Source organism: Embiotoca jacksoni, unplaced genomic scaffold (assembly GCF_022577435.1).
Source record: "Embiotoca jacksoni isolate LCO1_2020_lvr unplaced genomic scaffold, fEmbJac1.0.p SCAF_46, whole genome shotgun sequence".
In the NCBI taxonomy this organism is placed as follows: Eukaryota; Metazoa; Chordata; class Actinopteri; family Embiotocidae; genus Embiotoca; species Embiotoca jacksoni.
The window spans coordinates 1,701,075-1,714,816 of NW_027185399.1; the positions used below are offsets into that span (position 1 = coordinate 1,701,075).

Here is a 13,742-nt window from a genome sequence, read left to right on the forward strand (position 1 = left end):
TACCTTTGCGCGTGTTCTCGGTGACGTCGACGCCGAACTGGATGATGTCGCCGGAGAGCACCTCGCAGGGCGGACTCTCCTCCGAGCCGCGACTCAACCTCTGGCTGTTGATGAACGTCCCGTTGCTGCTTTTGGTGTCCTGCAGGTAGAACTGGAAAAAGACAAAAACACAAATGAACACAAACCCGGCGAGAACAAACGGATTCAAAACAACACGTACGTGAAACTGAAGTTTAAAATCTTTAACCTTGTAAAAAAAAAAAAAAACTATTTTTTTAGGCCTCTGCTCATAAATTGCAGAGCCATAATAAAAAGAGTAAATCTCTGCAACCACAAGGTCTATTTGAATAACGTTGGTGTAATAATAAAGGGAACAACTGTGAGATTTGTTCAGATGTGTAAATATCACTAAATATGTCCATATTTTAATAATAGTTTTGCCAAGTCTTCTCCCCGGACCCCAATTGTAGTACTATATATAAACAGCATCGTTGTTATGGCGACGCCACATCGAACTTCCGTGATGTCGGCGTCAACACAAACACACAAACAAGAGAGGCGATGGCAGTTCTGGTATTTTTGCAATTTTGGTTTTCAATGAATGAAGCTCGGCAAGTTGACAGCGTTGAGTTTGTGCACGATGTCCCGACCAATCAGAGGCCAGGTCACCTTTTAGTATCGGCTCAGCTCACCTTGAACATCAACGCAGGTGACACCAAAATAAAAAGTACTACTTACAACTTTTAAACAATGGAAAACCAGAAACAATATAAAAAAAAAAATAGCGTTGAGCAGCTGGTTCACAGCAGGAGGGAAAAAAAAAAAGTGACTGATGTTGTTGCTAAGGGCAACACTGACGGACGTCCATCACCATCACCAACAATATCTTCTTCTCTTCTTCCTGTTATCCTGTGTCAAAATGTCCTCGTCAGCTTTTTTACACTATTCAACCGAAACACATCTTTTAAGAACAATGAAGGTGATCTATGAGGAAAATGGTTTGCTTTCTTTTGCAGTTAATATATCCAGTGTTTCCCGACTATTGTCTGCAAGAAACAAAAGGTATTCATAGAACCGCAGTTACGTCCAGTAACTACTATGTTTTTTATTTTTTGATATATTTGATCCTCCATTCTCAACTGCATCCCAACTTTTCTCTCGTCAGCACTCAGAGCTGCGTGACTGATTTTAATCTGGAAATACACAAAGACTCAGATACAGCGACATTTCATCCCGTTTAAAGACACTCAGACTTGCAGCGGGAATCCACGAGGACGACGACGACAACAACAACAATGATAGGAAAACACAAACAACAACTTTAACAGCTGTTGCAGTCGTATGTGATTCAGGAGACCAATCTGATCTGTCTGTCTGTCTGTCTGTCTGTCTGTCCTTCCAGGAGTTTCATTCATCAGCTCTCAGCTCTTCCTCATGACTGAAAAGCACTGAGTGTCCTCCTACCAGAGAGAGAGGAGACTCGGACTCAACAGTGAGGAGAGGAGGAGGAGGAGGAGGAGGAGAGGGTAATAAAAACAAGAAGCAGGGAAAGAGAGACTGACTGCTTCACGTCGCTGTTTATCCGACTGCAGTGTGCTACGAAAGCTACCAATTCACAGCTCATGATAAGGACACACACAGGCACGCGCACACACTTACCTCCTGTCCCCATGGTAACCTGGAGACAGCGAGGGAGGGACCTAACTATAGAGCTTTTCACCCAGCAACAACACACACACGGACACACACTCTCCATCTATACATCACATATGGCTCAGACAGACAGACAGACAGACAGACAGACACACACACACACACACACACACACACACACACACACACACACACACACACACACACACACACACACACACACACACACACACACACACACACACACACACACACACACACACACAATCCACCTGCCAGCAGCAGACGGCCGGTTCACCCATTTCTCATTTTGTCTTTGACGCCTTCCTTTTTAATAAAACACCTGCTCGACTCTTCGATTGTTTCAGTAAATAATAAAGTGATGACGGCGATGAAGAAGTCGAACGGCAACACGGCATGAAATACGTCCTTCCTCGGTTTGAACGGGAGGAAGACGCCGGTAAACTGGTGAATTTAATCGATCCGTCGGGACGGTTCAGGTTCTGCCGTCGGTCAGCGTTTTATTTCCCAAACTAACACTTAAACCTTCTCAATCATACACACAAAAAAAAAAACCTTTTTATTTCCACAAAACAAATGTGAATTAAAGAATTAACTTCCAGCAGCGGTCAGTTATTCTGAAGTCGATGCTTCAATTCGGGAAAATGTGACGTCACTTGTTCTTTAGCACCGAAAGTAAAACTGGTACCGAGAACAGCAACGTACAGAAAGATATAAAACGGGTTCAGCAACAGAACAGAAAACAAAAGACTCGTGTGTGGAAAGCTTTTTAAAAGGATCATTTTTCCGACGTGTAAACGATCACATGAACGCACCACTTCCCGCCCTTTGGACGGAGTTCCCCCCACGAGCACAGCGTTTCTCTGGGAAACACTGCATCCCTTCATCCCTCGTTGTCCTCCTCTCTTTTCACTCCCTCCGTCTCCTCCTTCATTAGCGTAACCTCGGCCTTCCACGAACCGTCAGCGGGCGGCCGGTCGGTCATAACAACCATTTAAACAGTCAGCAGGTCGGCACATGACACCAGTTTGGTTGGACACACACACGCACACACACACGCACACACACACACACACACACACACACACACACACACACACACACGCACACACACACACACGCACACACACACACGCTAATCAAGAGAAAGTCACAATCACTTGACAGATAATTTCTCTCAAATTCACAACTTACTTCCGTCTGAGAAAAGGGGGGAAAAAAATATATTTTCCTAAGTGCAGAATAAAATAAAATAAATAAATGAATGCTGTTTTAACTCATAATAAATCTTTAAAGGTTAAATCTAAGTGCCAAATCTGCTCCATCAGAATATTTTCATTTTAAACAAAATTTTATTTTTATATGCTGCCGGGAAGTTGTAATAAATCAGAGCAGCTCTGCAGCTCTTCAACATGAAGATACGATGAGTTCACTTCATTTGGAAAGATGATAAAACACTTTTTAGGGCAGTCGGGACACATTTTATGACCTTAAGTACAAGAATATGAATATATCACAGAGATGAGACTTTTTTTTGTTCCATTCTACTTTTATATCCTGCGTATATATTGTTCTTGAAGACTAAATCATTTCCATGTGCTCATTTCGAACAGCTTGTATAATTTCAGGTTTACATGGACACAATATCACACGATGTCGGACAGGAAACCACGCAGTCAGAGTAATTTATGACCGTACAGATCAACGAGCGGTTCGCGGTCAACATCGTGGAAGGTCGAACGCTGAACAAAGAGGAAGCCGTTGAAGTTTCTGTTAATTATTCCCGACTGAAAGTATGTGGAGCCTCTTGATGTGGCCAGATGACGAGGCCTCAGATCTTCCTCCATATTTGATTCATGAATGAAGCGAATCAGGGTGGGTGTGATCAATCTGTTGTATTAACACTGTTGTGGAGGCGTTGGACTCCACAGAGAGTAAAATACTATGATGATGATGGAGTTTAACACATTTTTAAACATGCGATTTATTTATTTTTTGCTGGCTTCCTGTGTTTAAATAATTTGCGCTTTCACACACGGGTCTTCTGATGCGTCTTTAAAACGCATTTATCTTTATTCCACATTTTAACTCTATTTGTGTTTCATTTTATTTCTTTTCTATATTTCTAAATGTTCCTTTACATGTGAAATTGTTCTCGCTGTAAAGCATTTCTTGCATAAAAGGTGCAAAAAAAGTTCAGTATTATTATTATTATTATTATTATTATCATAACCGAATTTTTTTTATGTGCCAGTTGATCCAAATACTGAATTTCCTTGTTGAATTATTTTATGAACTTAGACGAGAAGACGTGTCGGCATGATACAGAGACATTCAGGGTTCTCCGGTAGCGTGACAGAGTGGAGCATCTTCACTTAGAAATGATCTTTGGCAGAGCAGAGAGGATTTAAACTTTTGGCGGACCACCAAGTTATTTACAGAATAAACATCGTGCCACCAGCTGCGTTTGTAAACTTCAGCGAGCGATGCTGAAACGAGAAGCTTTTCCCCTGGATGTTGTTTTTTGGGCTCGTTGCTATTGACGACGGGTGATGGGAGCTCAGCTAGTCGACCAATCGATCAAAACAACGTCTTCGCGTTCAGCAGAGTAAAACAAGAGGATCAGATTTTAAACTTCAGATCAGCGTCGGGAGCTTCAGACTGTTTGGAACAACTCACGTGGTCTCTGGCGGCTCTCAGAGCCACCGGCGCCGCAAAGTTGTGTTTTAAAGCGCGCCGAAACGGACCGTTTTAGTGCCGCTGAGCCGTCTGTCTCCTGAGATTTTCCCTCATCCCGAGACGCTGACATGTTAAGCTGGTGGAGATCTCGCAGGTTACGACGCACGTCTGGAAAAAAAAACTAAAAAAGGGGCTGCAGATGGAGAGTTTTGTTGGTTCCCGGCTGACTGAAGTCTGGACTCCTGCCACCGTTTCTAAAAGAGGCCGTTAGCTGCTGCTGCTGCCGCTCAGAGCGGTTTTATTTTTTAATCTGCGAGCATATTCCTGCAGGCGGCACGTGTGCGGTTGGTTTCTGGAAAGATTTCAGCGACAAGCCAACGAAACACACTTTTAAAACAAAACCTCATCGATTTCTTTTTATAGTCAAACACGGAGCTGTTAGAACAGAAAGCAGCTGATTATCGGATCGGTCGAAGGACGGAAAGTTAAACAGTCGACCCGTCAAACTCCAAAAGTCAAATTCCATGAATGAAAATTCACGACTTATAATGAACAGAAAAACAGCTGAGAAGACGAGAAAACTACGTATTATTTTATCCACATCGATTTACAAAACTCGCTGGTATTCCCGACCTACAGGAACCCTGTCATGAACTATTTAAGTCATTAACAAAGCAAAAAAAATTTAAACGTGAGATTTAGTTTCTCTGCTTTTATTTTTATCAACGCAACATTTTGTGCTTTTGAACTAAAAAATAAGACGTTTGATGGTTTAACTGTAAGTTTTAAAAAAATGTACGGTTTGTATTTGAGTAGTTTTGACCAAGATGTCCTTGAAGGAAGCTGAATAATCGATCTAATAATAATAATAATAATAATAATAATAATTATCTATATAGTTAATAAATATCTACTCATCCTGTAAACGTTGAGGGGAAACATCTTAATCATTAACAGGTTCCCTTTTAGATAAACTGTGACTCTATTCATCAAACAGCTGCTTGCTTAGCTTAGAAGCAAATATTTGTTTCGGTTGTTTTTTTCTGATCAGTTTAAACTCTAACAGTAAAAACCCTGATATTAACCAGATCCATCACGCTGCTGATTAAATATTGAGTTTTCCAGAGAGGAAACTGCTGATTTTCAAAGCTCTTGTTGTCCGATGATATATCGTAGATTCTGGCGGCGACTCGGACCCGTGAAGGAACGCACGGTGTCGACAGCTTCCTCCTTCCTGTGTGAGGAAGTGTCGAAAGGACCGAGAGTCGGTCGGAGGGAGTTTCATCACAACGCAGAGACGACTGCTTTCACCTGTCGACCGGACGAGTTCACAAACAGCCGACATGTTCGTTCTTCTGACATCATCCACCTCTGTGTGTGTGTGTGTGTGTGTGTGTGTGTGTGTGTGTGTGTGTGTGTGTGTGTGTGGTAACATAACCTTTCACCCGGCACAAACACCGCCCGATGTTCGTCTGAATTACCTGAAACTAAGAATTCACACGTGCATGTGTCCAAACCCGGATCGATGTTGAACACGGTGACCTCGACCAGAACGGCGTCGCAGAGGCAAAAAAAAAAAAATCACTACAACGGTGGCAACTGTGTAAAACCACCATTTTAATCCAAATATTTTCTCCTTAAGTGCAAAAAAATAAATATAAAGCTGCTCTACCAGATAAACAAGGAACGTAAAGTGGACCTGAAATTCTTCTAAAGAGTAGAAACAAACACAGCTTGTTAGCAACCATTTTTAAAGACAAGTACAGCACCTAACTGAGCGATGAAGTTTAAAACCAGCAGCAGGAAGTGCCGAGGTGTGTTTTTCCCACCTGGATATTCCCCCTCCGGTCGCAGGCTGCTACACGCTGGCTGGTATTTTACACCTGCGTCAGACCGCGAGGCTTCGAGCCGATAAAAAAAACATTCATTCGTGGTTACATTACTGTCTGCCCCCCCTCTCCAACCCCCACACACACATTCTTCCCAGCTCTAAATCCTGCATGGAGAGAGGGAGAGCGAGCTGAGCGAACATGACGACGGCCTGGTGACATCCAGGGAAACATCCAGGACGGGAGGAGACAAATTTAGCTCCGACGTCGAATCACACCGCTGCAAACGCTGCAGGCAGCAGGATGTACACTCACCGGGGGGGCGGGACGGGGTGTGTAAAACAAATAATACTACATTTTACCTTCTGCTGTTTGCAAGTGGCAGAGAAAGTGTTTGGAAAGTTTGAGTTGAAAACTTGAAGAAATTTAAAGCACCCTCAAAGGGTGGTTAATTAATTCATTTTAAAAAATCCTTTGATCGGTTGTGGCTGTTCTATCATAGTGAGAAAAAAACACAGGCCTTCATAAGGGCAGCTACAAATAATATATGTGTTGGTCGGTGGTCACATGACCCGCATGGACCAATGAGCTGTCACTCAGTCCACGGGGGATCCGGTCGAGATACATGATGACACGGACTAGAAACCAAATGCAGATATTCATCAAAAATCTTAACAATTTCTTAATAGATTAACATTTAAACATCAAGTAAGATTTAAACTGACACAATTTCCCCCCAAAAAACAATACACAAAGGTCGGAAAAATTCGGTCAATGCGAAAGTGCCTTAAAAGTTGCAATACCACCGAGTGCCACTAGAGGTCGACTCCAAAAAGCCTCCATAGACTCCCATTCAACTTGATGACATGCAAAGTCAGTACATTTCATCTGGTGGTCCTTCTGAAAATAATCCCGTCATTCAATTTAAAAAAATAAGCTGTTTTTAGGGGCTTGTACCCCAGTCAGGTTACAGCTGTCGGTGGGCGGGACGTAGTATCTTCAGGTTTCCAATCAGATCGACTTTGCAGGAGAAAAACTTTGCATCTCCAAATTGAGAAGCTACGGTGAAAGAAATCCAACACTGACAGCCTTTTATGGCCCGAGTCAGATCACTAACTCTTATTAGTCATCATAATCATAGTCTGTCTTTTTTTTTTCTTCCATTGAATGTAAACTTTTAGCGCAGCAACATATAATCGATCAAAACAAACAGTTATGAACGGAACATATGCGCCGATGAAAAAAAAACAACCCACGTAATCACAACATCTCTGATCAATCTAAGGACTTTTTTTTTCAGTTACAGAGGAAGGAAGAAGTACGAAAAACCACAAGCGACACAGCGCTGATTACTCATCTGAATATTTCCCTGTTTGTCTGAGGAGATGACTGACTGGTCATCACGCTGGCCAGCGAGCCGTCTGATTGGCTGGATCTCAGCCAAGCCAGTTTACAACTCGTCTCCACGCAGGTGAAAAACTGCAGAGCAGCGAAGCCGTTAGGAGGATGAAGAGTAAACATGTGACAACAGTTTTAAGACCTTTTGGTAGTTTCAGTTGCAGAGCGACGCTCCAATTAACACCGACCTGCCTCAAACTGTTTCAACATGATGTCAGAGCAAAGTGAAACTAGGTATGAACTAAAACTGCAGACTCATGTCACGAACTATGTTCCTCCTGCAAGAGGAACCTGCAGTTATGAGGTAGCGGTTAGGCAACACAGGTCTACGGGCTTCATTCCTCATGTTAGTTCAGTATTTTCAAACGCTGCGTATTTTGCATTTGTGTATTTGTCATAATTATACTCTAAACACATGACTGACCACTATTTATGTACAACAAAAAAATTACAGTAAAGCCTGAACCAGACTGAATATTGACCTAAAAAAGAAAAAAGAAAAGGCCAATACCCTTGTAATGCCTAAGTTATCATGTTATAAACAATAAATCTTACCGACAGGCAACATATAAATTAAATATGATTAAAAGGGAAACTTTAAAAGTCAAATATAATTAATTATGTAATTATCAAGACTCCTCTGTCACAGGCACTTTATTTAAAATGTGACAATTTAATTGATACTAAAGAATATTTATTAGGCCTGAAAACATATATATCACATAAAATCAATTTCTTGCATCACTGAGAGCGGCAGGAAAATATTGGATGCACCAACTTTATGTGCTGCTGCATTTAAATGACAAAAGTTTGGCACTTCAAAGTATAAAAAGTCAGTTCAACACTGGTAAATCTCTCTTATATGATCGGTCTACGTCAGCGCTGCAAATTATTTGTAGGTCAATCAGTGTCCAAGTTAAGTCCATTAAAAGTCAACTAAACTAGCAGCAGCACAGCCACGAAAAAAAATCCCTGTGGTGATAAAACGGTAACCAAAATAACTAATCCTCCGTTTCTATGAAGAATATATTCGTGCCGATAACTCGGTGTGTGTCCGTGTGTTGGTCAAACCGTGTGTGTGTGCGGCGTTTATCCCTGATGAGAGGAAAGCATGACGCTGCTGGTCCCGTTATAAATAGCTCATCCTGTGTGTGTGTGTGTGTGTGTGGACACAGACTCAGACACAGACTCAGACACACACACACACACACACACACACACACACACACACTCGAGGTATTTCAAAGTCCCTGAATGCCACATAGCTGGGTAATCCCATGGCTGTCTCGGCCTGCTCAACCTGTTCCACAGAGAAACGACGACAGATGCTCCAACGCACTGATTTGATCTCAGACCTGTGGAGTTTTAAGGAAAATAACAGGTTGGTTCCCCCCAGAAGAAAAAAAGGATTTAGTGTCACCCTAGACCGGACTTAAAGATCTGCATCAGTCCGGGGGCTGAGTTTATGAGTTTATGAGTTTATGAGTTTATGAGTTTAGCGCCACGACCTGTAAACTATTTCCACCCTCTGTTGTGTTAAATGTTCAACAAACTGGCAGAAAATAACCTCATAAGACACATAACGTAATAAAAACAAAGCTCACGAGACGGACAGAACGTTGATAAACTGCTCTGGTACTCAGTATATTTTTGATTTAGCACCCAGCTGTGAGGTCGAGCGCTCGGTAAACTTGGGATGTTTAAATCAAATGCTCCAGGTCGTGTTTCAGGATAAAATAAGACCATTTAATACAAACAACTCCAATATGAAGCGATTTGGTTTGAAAGCTGAGATTTTGTTACGAGGACGACACGCCAACCTTCCCGGGTTGTTCAGGGTAGAAACAGAAAACAAAGCGCAGCGAGTATCGTTACCGCAAACAGGTTGTGAGAAGTCGCAGCGATGGAAACTTCCACTTCATCTCCACGTAGTTCAGACATGTTTGTTTGTACCGGATTCATTCAGGTTCACGATTACAGGAGCAGTTTTTCATGCCTCGTGTGACGCCTGTTGATTGGACAGGTTTTCTGTTGACTGTCTTCCACCAGGATATGATTTCAATTAAAACTCGTATTTCTTTTTTTTGTTCATGCTTTCCCAGCTTAGAGGAACCGTATCTGGTCCTTCAACCCCCCCACTGAGTTTTTGGCAAACTCCTGTGCTTGATTGGGATTATGATTTACCGTCAACGCCACAGTTTCCACATCCAAACACGCAGAACTTGAACGCACCGTTAAACCAACTGATTCCATTATAAATTGAGCAGATCAGTTGTTTGTTAGTTTTTAAGGGTGCGTTTTAACCGGAAACCTTTTTTTGCCTATTTGTGGAGATAATCTTCATAATGCCATCAGAGAGGATTGCCTGCTTTAGAAAGTTGGATTAACAATCAAAGTATTTCATTTTGGCCATTCATTAAAAAAAAATTTAAAAAAAAAAGTGTAAGAAGATTTCCACCAGCTTGGAGGGAAGTCGTCTTACCTTGCCGGTCTTGTGGTCGAACCACACCAGGGCGTGGTTCCTGGACAGCACCTTGCAGTCGAAGGTGGCGTTGTTCTGGGCCGGTCGGCACCGAGCCACCGACCTGCCGATCTTGACCGGCTCATCCAGGTACACATGCCGCTCCTGGAACGGGTGCGAGTTGGGTCGGCAGGCGAACACGGCCAGCGCTGAAGGCATTGATTTCGGCTTGAGAGTGTTACTCCAACCAGAGACGACGGGCAAGTTTTCTTGATCCAGAGTGGCGGGTTTCTGTTCGCGATCCCCGACGAATAATCTACTATATCTGCGGCCTAGAAACGTAGGCAGAATCACGTTAGTCCTCGAAAAACCTTCTAGGCACTAACTAATAAACATCGTCCGCCGCGCACAGCTCGGGCTGCGACGCTTCCCCCAACAAAACTCTGCAAAACAATGGAAATGATCAAAACAAACCGACAGGTGTAAAAAAGACAAGACATTCCCCCTTTTCTGTGACTCCAACCACCAAAGCTACATAACGACACTCATATCTGACAGCAGGCACTATGTCCAGACCGGGGTGCCGTGTGTCAAGACGTACATGACTGAGTATAGCACTGACAGCCCCCCACGTCCATCAAACCGCTCCGGCAACGAGGCAAAGTCGAGGGAGACCTGCTTTGACTCCCACTGGTTTGATCTCCGGGCCCACGAGCCAGGCAGCAGCACGCCAATAACACAACCGGCTGATCAACGCAGACCAACGGCCTCCGTGATGATCGTTTCAGGGCGGATTAAAGAATTATTGCGCGCTTTTTGAGCCGTGTTGTCCCGCCTGGACCAGAAACACACCCGGGATGTGCCGCCGGTCGGTGAAGTGTCATCTACCACCTACCACCGGGTTTACCACCTCCAGCAGCCCTGGTCTGAATCCGAGGGACCTTGTTGCCCTGATACAGGGGCGGTGGTGGGGGGGGGCCGGTGGTGAGGGGGGGGGGGGACCTTTAGCGGGCTGCCTCACGTCACCACTCCCTCCGGTCAACACCGGACAGGGTCGCTAACGGTTCCGAGAATTAAAAGAAAAAACAATATCTATATCTTTATCTTTATCTTCCCCTGAGTTACAACACGTTGTCGGCCGAACTAAAGCGGTCCGGTGTCCTCTCCGGTCCGGTGTCCTCTCTCCGTCTGATTAGTGACCGCAGACGCCTCAAACCGAGTCCGCCGGGATGAACCGGGATTAGCGGGTCCCTCTTGTGCAACTAAAATAAAAATGCTAATTGGCTAGCTCGCTAGCGAAGCGCTAACTCTCGGCCGAACGCTTTCTGGCGTTGGACCAGCACAGCTAAGCTAGGCTAGGCTAGGCTAGGCTAGGCTAATGAGTGCCGACAAAGTTGTCCCCGAGGTCCTCGGACGTTTCCTCCCCTCCCCTCTCGACCAGGTCGCTTACCGAATGGGTGCGATATGCCATCCCTGTCTCCCGGAGCAAATAAAACAGCAACGAGCGAGGCGCGTCTTTTCGTATCGGGGAGGTGTGCTGGGGGGGTGAAGGGGGAGGAGGGGGCCCGCTGCCGGAGGAGCCGCTCGGTCGAGCTACCTAGCAGCTAGCAGCTAGCCGGCTAACTGACAGGCAAAGAAACAGACGCGGAAAAAAAAAGAGAAAGAATCCGATCTGCGGGATCCTCACGCATCACAGCCCCGCTTCACACGGACAGGACGGAGCCGCGAAGTCACGTTGTCCCCCCCCGCCCCTGTCCAACGCAGTCCAGCTCGTGTTTTTGTTTTTTGGCCCGCGGTGGTTCGGTGTTAAAGCCGTCGCCTTCCGACAGTTTTCTGGGAGGAATCTGGAAGAAGTTGTCCTCCTCCGCGAGTCCCGGCCGCCATACTGAAACTAGAGCAGAGAGGCGCGGTGCGTTCACGGACCGGCTACTGAAACTAGAGCAGAGAGGCGCGGTGCGTTCACGGACCGGCTACTGAAACTAGAGCAGAGAGGCGCGGTGCGTTCACGGACCGGCTACTGAAACTAGAGCAGAGAGGCGCGGTGCGTTCACGGACCGGCTACTGAAACTAGAGCAGAGAGGCGCGGTGCGTTCACGGACCGGCTACTGAAACTAGAGCAGAGAGGCGCGGTGCGTTCACGGACCGGCTCACATCGAGTCCGCTCACCGTCAGCTCGGGCAAATACACAACAACTATTAATGATTGATTAACGTGTATGAAACAGAGATAGATAGATAGATAGATAGATTAAAATGATAATAATGAATAAACAAAATGATATATCTTCTTCTCAGGTTGTTATAAAGCTATTCAGCTGGATAAAATGTGGTATTTGTAATAAGCTGTAAAGGAACAATTACATTTTCTGAATTTAGAAAATATAACTGATATCTAAGTCATCTAATAGGGAGGTGGCATCATGAAAAGTAATGTTGTAAAGTATTTTGTTTTTATGCTGCTTTAAAAAATGCCCACAGTTTAAATACAGAGGAGGATTTTAACGTTAAGAACAGTGGATCGAAAATAAGTTGTGTTTTATTGTGTCTTACTATTTCTAAAATATCTAAATGTGTTCTGATTGTAAAAGTTACTTTGCAATGTGCACATTTAAACTTGTTTCCTATAATAAGTGCCCGTCGTGTTACGTTTTAGTGAACCGCATTCACCAAACGGCCGTCAGAGTGTTTTATCCAGGTGACTTGGTTTAGGGACCAGCACAGCAGAGTCGGGTGGGGTGGGGTAGGGTGGGTTAGGGTGGGGCGGGTTAGGGTGGGGCGGGGTAGGGTGGGGTGGCAGGAGGAGATCAAATTCTGCCTATGGCTCCAGAAACGTCCCCGCTGTGTTGTGGTGAGCCGACAGCTGAGACTAAATCAATGCTGGATGAGACAGAAGAACGGCGAAGAACACCACAAGGCACCGCTGCTGCTCCTTCCCTCTGATCCGGTCGTCTCGTAACGGGAGATGTGACCAACATATTCATCATTTTGCACGTTTTCGAACATGAAAACAAACTGTCCAAAGCATTGTTTTAACGTCTATAAGGCTGGAAGCACACGTGAGTTTCTCCTGATGAAGAAATCTGCTTTGAATTGACAAATGAAGTGATAGGTCACTTATTAGATACATAAACAAAAAAATAATCATTGTTTTTAGCGCTTCAAGCAGCTGGACTGTGACCAGGCTCCAGTCTGTCTCGTCAGGTTGGGTTAAAGGTTATGTCAAAGATTTAATAATTGATTATTATATTTGAAACATTATTAATCATTCTTCAGAAATCTAAAGATTTAAGATTCACACACACACTCAGGATTCAGTGCTGTTCCCATTAACGCATATAGTTTCTGCTGGAAGTCCTGGCAGGTCTGAGAGGATTCATGCAGAATGTCAGCTCCAAATATACCAGAGTGAAGGACGATACACGGGCCGGGCGATTAATAATAATAATAGTAATAAACTTTATCTGTGTAGCACCTTTCATACAAGAAATGCAGCTCAAACTATCAAGAGTGTTTAACTGACAAATGTCCTGGTCCTGGTCCTGGTCCTGGTCCTGGTCTATCGTCCCTGCAGCCCGGCCCGGCCCTCCTGCAGAGCGAGCAGTGGGACCAGCTGTCGACTATCATTTGAGATTTAACAGCATCTTACTGAGTTCAGCTTCTTGGCCCAGTTTGACGTCTGTGTTGAGCCGACAGAAGCTGGAT

The 13,742-nt window shown here is 44.3% G+C and overlaps 1 protein-coding gene across 8 annotated transcripts in view; it reads right to left on the minus strand.

The window, feature by feature from the left end:
* slmapa (sarcolemma associated protein a) overlaps positions 1–11,982 on the minus strand; it is a 39,311-nt gene extending 27,329 nt beyond the window's left edge. For 2 of the 8 annotated variants that reach the window (XM_069169566.1, XM_069169565.1), the window contains exons 1-2: positions 10,063–11,980; positions 4–151 (exon numbers count right to left, since the gene is read on the minus strand). In XM_069169566.1, coding sequence (XP_069025667.1) covers positions 4–151; positions 10,063–10,260 — 346 coding nt within the window. In that variant the 5' untranslated portion in view covers positions 10,261–11,980. Of the gene's footprint in view, positions 1–3; positions 152–10,062 lie in introns of all 8 variants that reach the window. The other 6 variants (XM_069169567.1, XM_069169563.1, XM_069169564.1 and 3 more) reach the window with 6 other exon arrangements.
* Positions 11,983–13,742: the final 1,760 nt, after the last annotated feature.